This window comes from Acanthochromis polyacanthus, chromosome 2 (assembly GCF_021347895.1).
Source record: "Acanthochromis polyacanthus isolate Apoly-LR-REF ecotype Palm Island chromosome 2, KAUST_Apoly_ChrSc, whole genome shotgun sequence".
NCBI classification, from domain to species: Eukaryota; Metazoa; Chordata; class Actinopteri; family Pomacentridae; genus Acanthochromis; species Acanthochromis polyacanthus.
In genome coordinates, this window is record NC_067114.1 from 35,748,655 (window position 1) to 35,761,959 (window position 13,305).

Here is a 13,305-nt window from a genome sequence, read left to right on the forward strand (position 1 = left end):
AGCAGATAATATTGCCCGAAAGACTTCAGAATTCATCCTGCTTTCATATCATCAGTCAAAGCATCAATGAATATAGGAGAACCAATTCCATTTTCAGCTATCCATGCCAGTGTCATCAAACTACCACCACCACACTTCACTGATGATGATGCTTTGGATCTTGAGTACTTCCTTCCCTTCTCCATACTATTCTCCTCACACCACTCTGGTACAAGTTCATCTTGATATCATCTGTCCATAGGATGTTGTTCCAGAACTGCACAGGTTCTAATCTGGCCACCAATGGTTTACACCTTGTGTTGAACCTTCTGGATTCACTCTACTGAAGTCTTCTCTTAAATATGCCTACCTTCTGGAGAGTCTTCTTGATCTGACCAACTGTTGTGAAGGGTTTTTTGTTGAGCAATGAAAGGATTCTTCTGTCATCCATCACACATATTTTCTATGGTCTTCTGGGTCTTACGGCTTTGCTGAGCTTATCAGGTTGTTCTTTCTTTTAAAGACTACACCTAATGTATTTGCTATCTCTCTGATGGGTTTGTTTTGGTTTTTCAGCCTAGTGATGGCTTGTTTCACTGATAGTGACAGCTGTTTGGACTTCATATTGAGAGTTGACTTCACCAGATTCCAAACACAAATACCACACTTGATATGAACTATAGACCTTTTATCTGCTCCTTGTTACTGAAATAATGGAGGAATAACACATACCTGGCCATAGAACAGCTGATCATTCAATTGTCCAATTACTTTTGGTCCCTTAAAAAGGTGGAGGGCACATCTAAAATGCGCTGGAAATCCTTCACTGTTCATCTGATTTGGATGTAAATACCCTCAAATTAATTCTGAAAGTCTGTACTTTAAGTATATCTGGATTGTTTCATTTCAAATCCACTCTGATGGAGTCGAAATTCTGAAAATTGTGTCAATGTCCAAATATTAATGGACCTGACTGTAGCTCTCAAGAGATTTAACCTTGTTTCTGATTATAAGTGATAATCAGGTGCATGCAAAGGAAAAGACAGCGTTCTCTACATGTATTTAGAAAGCCTTACTCTTTTTTTCCAAATGTAAGACAGTAACATATACACAGACTATAGTTTAAATGACCAGTGTTTATACTTGAGTAAAATGTCTTAGGCATACCACTTTTACTTTTAATGTAAAAGTGCATTCTCGTACCTTCCCTCCCTAGCTGTGTGTGTGCTGTACCTTGGACCACTCTGAAGCCTCCCACACTGTGAGGCAGAGGTTGCCCTCACAGCCCTGTAGGACAGAAGGCTTTCCTCCCTGGCAGTACAGGTCTCTGGTGTGGATAAGTGAGCCATTCTGTAGGTGGTAAACACAAACCACCTCCCTCTGCTGAAGACCCTTACCACATGTGACAGAGCAGGCTCCCCACTCACCTGTCACCCACCTGTAAAAAATATGTACAAAGATTGTGAGAGTTTAGAACCTACATCTATTTGCTTTGGTCTGAATGGACAACATGATTGTTAAATTACATCTACAGCATCTCTTACACTCGAGCAACAAGAAAACTGATGAGTATCTACTTCAGAGAACTACATTTGGATTAAGATCCCACAGGACTTAATCTCATCGGAACGGGTGGTTTAAACGTTGCTGTGGGCGGTCAAAAAACAAACTGCGGGCTCTGATATTTAGTGCTGAACAGAAGGATAGAGTCAATGAATTAGGTTGAAAAAGATTCTGAGTATGACACATGAATATACTGGTAAAAATAAGCTCTCCTTAATAAATAAAGCACAAGAGCATAAGATACTATTAAGAAATGTATAACGTGTATTTACTGCCCTAGAAAGACTAATCCTTCCAAAGTAATACAAATGTTGATACTTTAATACTACTCAGTAAAAAAAAAACTTTTTCCCTGTGGGATGACAGAGGACATAAAAACCCATGGAACTCTATATTGTACAGCTGTGAATGCACCACTGTTTTTAAGAGCAGGCAGCAGTGAGTGATAATGGTCAGAAATCCAACATTAGTTGTATTAAGAAATCCTGCAGGACCTTGCTCGACTTCATTACCCATTTTCACTTCGTGACCAATCAAATGAATCCCAGACAATATCTGTAGACTGTAGACGGGATGAAGACAGATGACATAACCCCTCCCCAGAAGAGAAGCTGAAATATCTAGACAGCCCCCTGATGGCCAGTTGCAGTCTATGTAATAAATCCAATCCCTCCATATTACTGAATAAGAACATCGCCACAAATATGTGTGCCATTCATCCAGCTCCCACTCTACAACTTAATATGTCTACCAGATGTTCTGCCATTCATCAGAGACTACTGTTTTAACTGTTCATTGCAGTTTGGCACATCTCATAGTGCTTACTGAGTTTTCTAAGTGTGTGTTTATGTTTAAACATGTAAGTGTGATCGATATAGAATCTTACATGGCTGCTTTTTCAACTATGAGTAGTATTTCAGACTATGGTCGTCTGACAGTGATATCCTCATATTTGGACACCGTTAGTGCAGTAAACAACTACATAATTAAAATTCATTATTTGGTTTTGCAGAATATTTACAGTTCATTTGTTTTCATTTTGGCATCCACCTTGAAAGCAAAAACAATTGCTCAGTGAGCGAGTGTCTGTCTCACCGGTACTGGCAGGGGTGGGAGTTGCAGAGCCGTACTTGGGGCTGTGGCCGGTTCTCAGGTTGACAGTAACTATCGTTGACCACCTCCATGGTTTTATTGACTATCCTAATACAGGAAACCACTGTCCTTCTTTCACCTGCACACCAACAAACACACACATATACACACATAAACGGTTTGTCAGCACTACACATATTGTAAGGGGTTAAGGAACCCATCCAGAAACAACTGGAGACAATTAGGTAATCAGTCGTTTGAGTCAATACCCCTAATAAACAGATTTTTATTATGCAGTTGTGACTGCTGAGGTACAAATATACACTGATCAGCAACAAAATTAAACCCACGGTATGGTACAGGTGAAGAATACTGACATCTCATTGCAATGCAATGCTCTGCTGTGAAACACCTGCGCTGGCATTCATGTGAATATCATAATGTGAATTTGACATGTATCGCCACCCTAAGTGCTGCTTTAGACCAAGCAAACACCCCCATGGCAACAGCATTCACTGACAGAAACACTGGTCTCTCCCAGTCATGTATAGCTCAAATAACACAACAAGAAGCCCAGAGTTTTGACCCAACCTCCACACTCCAAAGATCCCATTCTGGTAGAGCATCTTACAGGATGCACCACAAAAAGCCTGATCCACAGAGGACTCATCCCAGAGCCCACAAGAGCCAAGGCAACATCCAGATGCAAAACACCACACATACATTTTGCTGCTTTGCTTGTTACTAATCCAGAAGCACGAGACCTTGAATCCACAATAAAAGCAGCAGACTGCAACTTCAAAGTGCTCTTCTCACATACATGTAAAACATTTTGAGCACCAATTACAAAGCAGTGAGAGGATAAAAAGACTTGGCCAGGACAGTGTTAGCGGGGTGTCTGACAATTAGGACGGCAATGTCCTCTGTGTGAGTGTACCACAGAGGAAAGTCTGCTCTAATATGCTGTTGAATTAGCCAGGACAATAATTTGTCAGATGAGGCCACGCTTTAATAATCTGTCACTGTCTGCATCTCATGAGCCTGTGCAGACTGAAGCTTCAGCTGCGTTTTCTTTGCTGACAAGAATAGAATCAACTGTGGTCTTCTGGTGATTGAACCTGTCCACTTGAAGATGTGCACCATAGAGTCACTGCTGCCTCCCTGTGAGCTTTAACTATTCAGGTCATTTTTGTTTGACTTTCCTAAATGACGATGTCGGTTTGCTCACAGAAAGGTCTTTCAATAAACTTTTTTCAATTTTTATTTTTATTTTTTTTACCATTTTTACCTGGATTCAAATCACTTACGGTTATTGAGATACTGGGACCTGCAACTGTTGCATCATCCACGTGATTTTAACAATTTAGCTTTACATTTTGATGTTTGACCTAAACAATGCTGAACCTTTGGACCACAAACAATTTTGAATTGAGATACTACAATAGATCAATATTCTACCACATAATTCTCTGATTAGACTGTTAACACGTTTTCACTGAAATCTATTGATAGCTCTTTACATCCGTTACAGAAGTTACGAAGAGCCCCTCTTGTGAATGCAGGAATTATCCTCCTGGTCCCAAAAAGAGGTGGAAAACCCCAAAACACCAAGAGAGTGAGTTGTGGAAACAGCAGTCGGGTAAACTTGTGTCTTGCTAGTTTGCAAGACATAATTTTACAGATCCATCCATCCATCCATTCTCTATACACCGCTTTATCCTCACTAGGGTTGCGGGGGGTGCTGGAGCCTATCCCAGCTGACTCGGGCGAAGGCAGGGGACACCCTGGACAGGTCACCAGTCTGTCACAGGGCTACATATACAGACAAACACACACCTACAGGGTAATCTAAATATGCTAATTAACCTCAACATATTTTTGGACTGTGGGCCTGGGATCTTTCTGCATGGAGTTTGCATGTTCTCCCTGAGCATGCGTGGGTTTCCTCCGGGTACTCTGGCTTCCTCCCACAGTCCAAAAACATGCTGAGGTTAATTGAGTACTCTAAATTGCCCGTAGGTGTGAATGTGAGTGTGATTGTTTGTCTGTGTATGTAGCCCTGCGACAGACTGGCGACCTGTCCAGGGTGTCCCCTGCCTTCGCCCGAGTCAGCTGGAATAGGCTCCAGCGCCCCCCCGCGACCCTAATGAGGATAAAGCGGTGTATAGAGGATGGATGGATATTTTTGGACTGTGGCAGGAAGCCGGAGTACCCGGAGAAAACCCACGGGAGCACAGGGAGAACATGCAAACTCCATGCAGAAAGATCCCAGGCCCATGCACTTTATTGTGTTGGAGATTTATTTTAAACTGATAAATGTACCATTTTGGACCACCAATCTCCACTACAGCTATGAGTCTTCTCAGTTCAGTCTCAAGTTTTACATGCCTGGATTGCGAGAGGGGTCATTCCATATGAAATCAACTGATTTCATTAAAAAAAAATAGATGCTAAAATATGGGGTGAAAATGTACATATTTAATTTGAACATTTGACATAGAAGGATTAATAGAAGCAAGTTGTATTTACTGTCAAAACTTAGGGCAATTCTTGTACTTTCACATGGTGTCTTATTTTGTGATACTACCTATCCCACATGCCGATATTGACCTTTGAATCCGAAGCTGTTCATATATCATACATAACATAACACAGAACCTTTATTTTACACAGATCCATTCCCTACGTAGCCAAGATACAGCACATCAAATTTCTAATAAATATGATGATTAGTTTTTGTGTAACAGGTGGCCAAAAGTAGTTTAAAAGTTTGCGATGGATAAAATCTCAACTTTGTCATTCTCTGTAACATGCAATTATACATTTTAAATAAATATTTTCACATTTCCTAGGACTATGGATTCCTATGAAATGATCCTGAAAATTTCAGACATCTAGCTCTTTTTGTTCAGAAGTTATAGAAGCCTGAAAATAGCCCAGAATTTCAAGTCTTAATTTTGGTCGCAATTTTAGGGTACCCCCTACCTACTTCAAATGCTCATAACTTTGGAACCATTTACAATTAAGCCTTGAAATTTTGGATTTTCCCATCATATATAATGTTTTATAAGTATGTAAAAAATTAGAAAAATCTGAGAGGGTCAGGTGGGGACCACTTGATGAAATGATATGGAATGACCCAGAGATTATTTTATCTGCTTTCATTGAAATGTCTTTGAGTGCCATCATGAAGTCTGTCAGGCAGGTTTTCTTTAATGACCTCTCTTGATTTTACTTCATTTCTGTAAAACTGATCAGCGTCCTGGTCTTTGCAGCTGAGTGGCAGCTCTACAGCCTAAAGCAGTCACCACCATGCCTCACCAGCAATGGTATTTCATTGTCAGGTGTTGCAGACAATCGAGGGATCTGATGGAACAAATTCACTGCGCATTGATTGGAATTGTAATGACAAAAGGTATGTAGCAGTCATCATAAGCTCTTTTAAGAACATCTCCCTCTTTAGATTGTCTTTATTAACTGCTATTAGGATATTGCTCAGCATAGTTCAATGCAAAGACGAAAAGAAATGACTCAAAGTTTTCTTGTAATCATGATTTAGGATTCTACTTATTACGAGAAAACAATACTCAAACACAACTGCTCAATACAAAACTTTATCCTGGAGAAGTGTTCAGGTGCCCCTGGATGAGAAGTCAGTGAAGCTGTCTGGGGGAAGCCCACCACAGCTCAGCTTGCCTCTTTTTTTTATTGTGGATTTGACTTTATCTGCTTGACATCCCATGTAGAGTAAACAGCATACTGAGTAACATCTAACTAATCATAGCTGCCATAGCAGGGAAAACAATGCTTGTATTTGATTTTTTCTTTGGCTGTATGCTATTGAATCCTATGTTATAACAACAAGAACCTTACATTTTGATATGAAATTGATTTAGAACATATACACAAGTGAGAACAAAGCTTCATTTTTCTGATTTCAAAAGAACCATTGTTGGAATTCTATAGTGCTTCATGTTACAACATAATTGTATCTGCAATGGCATAAGAGTAATCATTTTGGAAAGTCTTGGCTAAGTTTTATGTGATTGATATCAACCAAAAAAATAAGAGATCTTACCTCCTCCACATTGGACAGTGCAGTCTTGCCAGCTGCTGTGTGTCCATATGTAGAGATACTCTGGTTCCCTCTGTCCCTCACTGTTCCTGTTCTGAGTTGTGTTCAGAGACACTGTGTACTCATAGTGGATCCCATAGCTCTGGTCATGAAAGAGAAGCACCTGGGAACATGAATATAAACATTGATAAAGCTTATAGTTAGGGCTGCTCAGGTCATTGTCATTAACCACACCTCTTCCCTAATGTCAGATGGAGCTTGAGCTCCCTCCTACCCTCTACAGGATACAGCAGGTATAGATCATATAGGATCAGTCTGTTCACAGAATAACGCTAATTAGCAACAGCTGAAACAACCCCCCTGCTGACTGATCTGTTTACCATCAGGTGTAAGGGAGTCTTAGTGGGTCCCTTGGCAGACATTTTCTCCCACAGTCCTCTTCTGACATAGCGCACTGTGGTCCCAGCCAGTTCAAACTCTCCTGGAAGTTCAATCTTCCAGTCACTGTTGATGGACCTCTTACTGGAGTCTTTTAGGGCTGTAAAGAATACACAAGAAATCAGAAATAACACTTTCACACACAATACAATTTTTGCCACCTATTCTGTCCATGTGCATCTCAGTCTTATTTATCTAATGTTACACATTGATGTGTGGTTGTCCTTTTTTTTTTCTTTAAATCAAGCTGCTCTACTTATTTAGCCACCTATTCCTATTATAGACATAACTGACAAATATGTTGGTCTACAGTGGCTATGTCAGTATCTCACTAACGCAGAATCCTCTACCACCCCTTCACTCTCAATTGCTGCCTACAAAACATCTTCTTCCTTTTGTTTTAGAAAATACTGAGTGAGAGCGAAATGCCACCAGTTGTGCACGGCTGCTCCATAGCCAGCTGGTGCTTGACATGAAGAGGTCTTGGTTTAACTCAAAAGGTTATCTTACCTACTAAAATGCAAGTAGAGTATACTCGATATACTGGATTTAACTAATACATCAATATTAATACATGTGTAAAAGCATTCCTGCCAGTGTTATCTGTTGAACTAATTGAACATATACAGTGTTTCTAGAAAATCCACCATGTTTTCCATCGCTTCATCCAAATCAGATACAAATAATCATGAATGAATGCAGTAGGAGTAAAGTAACGTAGGCTTACTGTAGCCCACCGCCAAATGTGTACAAAGACATATGGTATTTGTCTGAAAGCTGGCAGTGATAGTTGTCAAGATTCTTAAGGACACTATGTAAGACACAGACAGAATTACCCAGAAAGCTATGTGAAGGTTTGTCCTCCACTACTTTAATCCTCCGAGCTCCTGCAGGGATAACCACAGCCTCGATGTAGCCTGACAAAGAGACAAAAAAACGAGGTGAAAACAAATTCAAAGACCTACAGTCACGGACACTGTTGTATAGTAGATTTTTCTTTCCTCTGAGTGTAGTGGAGTCATTTAGAGAGCCATATCTAGTTTTGCTTTTATATTAAAGATATTAGATTATTATACTTAAAAACAACATTTTTGCTCTTCTTTTTCCAAATATGTTATATTTTACAGTTTAAAAAAAAATGTCTTGATTTTTTTCTAAATTTACTCTTAGTCGTATTTCACTCATTTTCAATACTTTCTGCACAATTCATTAAAAACACCAGTGAAATTCATACAATCCTGAAATATTTATCAAACCTCAGAATGAAAAAGTGTGATATCAGTGACTTTGACCATGGCATGATTGTTGGTGCCAGATGGACTGGTGTGAGTATTTCTTGTACTGGTGACCTTTCTGGAGTTACACCACACTCTCTGGAGTCCATTAAGAATGGTGTGAAAAAGAAATATGGCGTAGGTGGCAGTTCTGCAGTTACACATGCCTTGTTGACAAAGGATGTCAGAGGAGAATAGTCAGACTAGTTTGTGCTGGCAGAAAAACTATGGTAACTCAGATGATGACTCTTTAGATAATTCTTTTTAGATGATGAGCTGAACGCTTCTCATAATGCACAAGAAACCTAAAGGGACTGCAGCAGCATTTTCAGCAGTCAGTTCATTTAATTAGGGTCTGAGCACCAAAGATGTGTAGGATCCTCTTAAAATGGATGGGTTTATTAGGGTCCCAGCACCGAATGGTGTGAAGACCCTATTAAAACCCTATGGTTAATTTTAGGGTCCAAGCAACGAATGGTGTAAAGACCCTATTGAAACCCATAGGTTTCTTATTTGGTGACTTCTACCATAATGCAAGGAATTGCTATTATTAGGGTCCAACAACAGGTGCTCGGGTTTCATGAAACACCCTATTGAAACCTGATTGTGAATTATTTTTTAGTTTTTTGAAACTCAAATTTGGTGGCCTGTACATACTTGAAAATGTGTGAAACTCTGCACACACATCGGGATTGCCGAAAAATTGGATATTTTAGGAGAATTGCACGTAGAAAATTTGTATCATCTACTACAGGCAGCACATTTCACTTACAGCTACCAAATTTGGTAGGCATATGCAGCATGTCAGGCTGAACAAAAAAGTCAGCAACACCCATATCCTAAACCTAACAGGAACTCCATCATTTTGAATCGACTGTTTGAAACCTGATGATTTTTGCACATTTTTAAGAGCTATAAACTCAAAGGGCGTAACTCCAAATTACCTCAGATTTGGACAGTACATACAAAAGGCCTTAGTGATCAAAAGTTATCAAAATGTTCTACATAAGTCTAAGGGCGTGGCCATGGCAGCCTCTGGAAGTTTGATCCTTCACCATAAAACATCAGGTGCTGTGTAAATGCCCTGAACATGCTCCGGTCTGTCTGAAACTTTACATGTATGATCAGAGTCCTGCCCTGATCACATCCATATGATGAAATACATTGACAGTCATAGCACCACCTGCTGGCAAAGGAAATCTCATTTTTTACACTTTGATGTACTGTTGTTAGCATGTTGCCCATATTCATCTCAACTGTGGTGACATAACCCTTAAGACGCGGATGATGAGAAAATGGTGACTTGTCATCAAACATCAAGTTTATGATGGCGGGAAAAAATTTTTATGTCTCGCCATGACTACTGAAGTGTTTACATCTCAGCTGGACATGATCAAATCTGTGCCAGACTTCATATGCTGGACACCAGGCCCAGTCTGAAGACATCCACACTCAAAAATGTAGTCATTGTAACAGCACCACCTATTGGTAGGAGAAAGTTTAGGCATTACATTTGCACATCCCTTTGCCACAAATTTTGTCATATAATTCTAGAAATCGGTCAGCTCAGTCTTCAGCCCTTGGAAATGCCACAGTGTGAAGATTTTGAGTTTTGCTACAACACTGCTGTCGTGACAACGCATCGTCGCCGTGATAAACAAAGTACTTTTTGGCAGGTTAGGAATGCTCAAAACCTCACCAAAATACCACACACATCACAGTCGGCTAAAAGAAGGACACTGTTTGCATCTCGTCACTGCACGTACCATATCACATCCTGCAGCATTTTTAACAAGTTGTCTCCACAGCACGTTTCACCTACGTCCACAAAATTTGGTAGGCATATGTAGGATGCACAAAAGCCACTTGGAGCCATCCTCTAAGCCCAAAAGGAAGTCTGCCATTTTGAATTAGGTGTGGGATTTTTGGTGATTTTTGTCATTTTCAAGAGCTAGAAAATCATGAAGGGTAACTCCAAGAAACCTCAAATTTGGACGGTATATACAACAGGAATCTTCTGCAAAGGTCAAAGGGCGTGGCCATGGTGGCCCCTAGAAATTTGAGCCCTAGCCATAAAACAGCAAATACTTTCGACACATTAGGAATGGTTGGAAATTCACCAAACTTGGCACATACATCATAACTGGGTAAAGGAAGTACACTTTATGCATTTCAGCACTACATTTGTCATAGTGTCCTCCTGCAGCATTTTTAACAAATAACCCCTGCAGCATATTTCACCTTCATCCACTATATTTAGTATGCATATGTAGCACATCAGGGCGAACAAAAAAGAACAAAACCTAAACCCAACAGGAAGTCCACCATCTTGGGTCATTTGTGAGATTTTTGGTAATTTTGGTCGTTTTCAGTGGTTAACTACTCATAGATCAAATAGACATCAAATTTGAACAGTATATAAAACAGGCCTTAATGATGACAACTTATTAAAATCACTGCATCAGTCAAAGGGCGTGGCCATGGCGCAGTCCACAAATTTGATGCTTTGCCATGAAATATAAACTGCTGTCTAACTACCCCTGCATGCTTCAATCTCGCTTAAACTTTAAATGTTTAATCACAGTCCTGGCCTTGAACAACAGTAAGTTCTAAATATATTTTGCCTCTGACCTTTCCTGGACAGTGAAGCTCAACACCACCCATTGGGAGGAACACATCCATGACTGGTGAGATGCTAATTTGAATTTGGCTCCAAAACTTCATATAAAGAGGAAAGTCACTGGAAAGCAAAAGGACTTGTAGAAAAGGCGGCTTGCAGAACACGAAGGTGAGAAGAAAAATGCAACTGACTCGGGCTTCAGAATAAAAGAACAAAGAAGAGAGAAAATCAGGTCAGAGCAATTTCTTTTTCATCAAAGTCTCTTTGAAACTTAGTCTAAATTGATCATTTTCTCAGGCAAACAGAGAATGGTGCCCCTAATTAACGAGTGCAATTTTAATCATAAAGCATAGTTCCTACCATCAGGTGTGTTGCAGTCGACACATATCTACGTTATTTGCTGCAGCCGTATGAGGCTAATTTCAACAAATTTTGCTACATACGCATAATCTAAATTTTTCATTTCGTGTGTGTGTGTTTGCGTGTGCTTGTGCATTTGTGTGTGGTCTTCAAGGTGTGTGTGATGTGGATGTGTGTTCTAGCTCACTGTGACTGTGATTTTTAACTGGCTGACTGGAGTCTATCTCAGCTGACAGAGTGAAGGCAAGGGACACCCTGGACAGGTCACCAGTCAATCACTGGGCTACACATCAAGGCAAACAATCACACTCACATTCACACCAACGGACAATTTAGAATCCCCAATTAACCTCAACATGTTTTTGGACTGCAGCAGGAAGTCAGAGTACCTAGAGAAAATCCACACTGACACAGGAAAAACATGCAAACTTCACACAGAAAGACCCCAGGCCCAGGCCAGGACACGAACTAAGGATCTTCTAGTTGCAAGGTGACAGTGCTAACCACCAACCCAATGTGCAGCACAGGCTCAAAAATCTGATGTAAATGTAGCGCAGCACTTTTTTTTAAAGACCATACACCCCAGGGAAGCACGTAATATGCTTCCCTCATATACTTGCAGTAAAACACTCCAGGCAGTGCAGAAAACACACACAGTGCATGCACCTTACATGAGAAACACTTGGGGGCAGCTCTTGGCTTAGTCATCACACAGGTAGAGAGCCTCTTACACAGTCTAGTGGAAACTGGAGGACAAGACGAGGAAGTGAAATTGAGGTCACGTGTCCTGTGGATAACACCGAGCATGTGCGCTGTGTGCACTTGTACCCACACAATAATACACGCACGCATACACACACACACCCATACACACTACCTTCTATTCCTGGTATGATCCTGACTTAATGTGTCTGTTGCAGAATTCTGTAAAATTCCCAGAAAGTCCATGAACATTCAACAGTAAGTTCAAACAGTGTAAATATGAGTAACTGGGTTTGCTTTAATCGTACGTGATATCTGGACCAACAGGAGCTTGAAAAGGCTGCGTAACTGTCTGACAGTACAATAGGCATAAGTACTATGTTTTTCCGTTTAATCATATCTTATTCAGAGGAACAGGACTGAGTAAATTTTATTCAAATGCTGACTGTAACACAGTAACCCCCCCCTAAACTGGATTTAAGAAGGATTTTATGGATTCATGTGCATCAACAAGATACAAGTGATGTTTCCCATTCCAAGATTGACATTTGTACTTCATGACCAAAGAATTCTATAAAACACAAAACAATGAAAAATTACTCTATTACAATCTAATTTATTTTGTGAGGCAGAAACTGCCTGAACACCAGGATACCTTCATACTACGTCAGTAGAATCAGTAATTATCACCCTTACTTCAATAAATATAAGAAAGAAACAGGTAACGATTGAAAATATGTTTTATAAAAAAGACAATATAACCTGCATGTCAACATAGCCACAAAAAATACTATTTACATCTTAAACACTCACAAACTCACCCATTCCCTTTGTGTGGTTGAAGTCTCCTCTCACTATTTTGCAGGAGTGCCCGTCTCCATTGCAGACACCACAGCGGTCCTCCTTGGCTGAAGAGCCAATGATGCCATCACAACCAATTTTCTGCAAACAGAACAATAAGGAATAGTAAAATGTAAGGCTTATGACTTGCTTTGGCAGTGAAAACTAACATTTACTGTATGTGTGTGTGTGTGTGTGTGTCTGTATGGATATATCATTCTGTCCACATGGACATCTGTTGTAAGACAACAAACATTCGTGTATGCTATAATTTAAGAAAAATGTATGTAGGGTAAAAACTTGTCATAATGTCGTATGTACTTTTTCTGCTCATCAGAAGGTGGAGCTAAAACTCAAGGAAA

At 40.0% G+C, this 13,305-nt stretch overlaps 1 protein-coding gene across 1 annotated transcript in view; it reads right to left on the minus strand.

Moving 5' to 3' along the window:
* adamts17 (ADAM metallopeptidase with thrombospondin type 1 motif, 17) overlaps nucleotides 1-13,305 on the minus strand; it is a 109,260-nt gene that overhangs the window by 5,656 nt on the left and 90,299 nt on the right. The window contains exons 15-20 of the mRNA XM_051960392.1: nucleotides 12,925-13,045; nucleotides 7,984-8,064; nucleotides 7,090-7,247; nucleotides 6,713-6,872; nucleotides 2,638-2,773; nucleotides 1,213-1,417 (exon numbers count right to left, since the gene is read on the minus strand). Of these exons, the coding sequence (XP_051816352.1) occupies nucleotides 1,213-1,417; nucleotides 2,638-2,773; nucleotides 6,713-6,872; nucleotides 7,090-7,247; nucleotides 7,984-8,064; nucleotides 12,925-13,045 (861 nt within the window). The remainder of the gene's footprint in view (nucleotides 1-1,212; nucleotides 1,418-2,637; nucleotides 2,774-6,712; nucleotides 6,873-7,089; nucleotides 7,248-7,983; nucleotides 8,065-12,924; nucleotides 13,046-13,305) is intronic.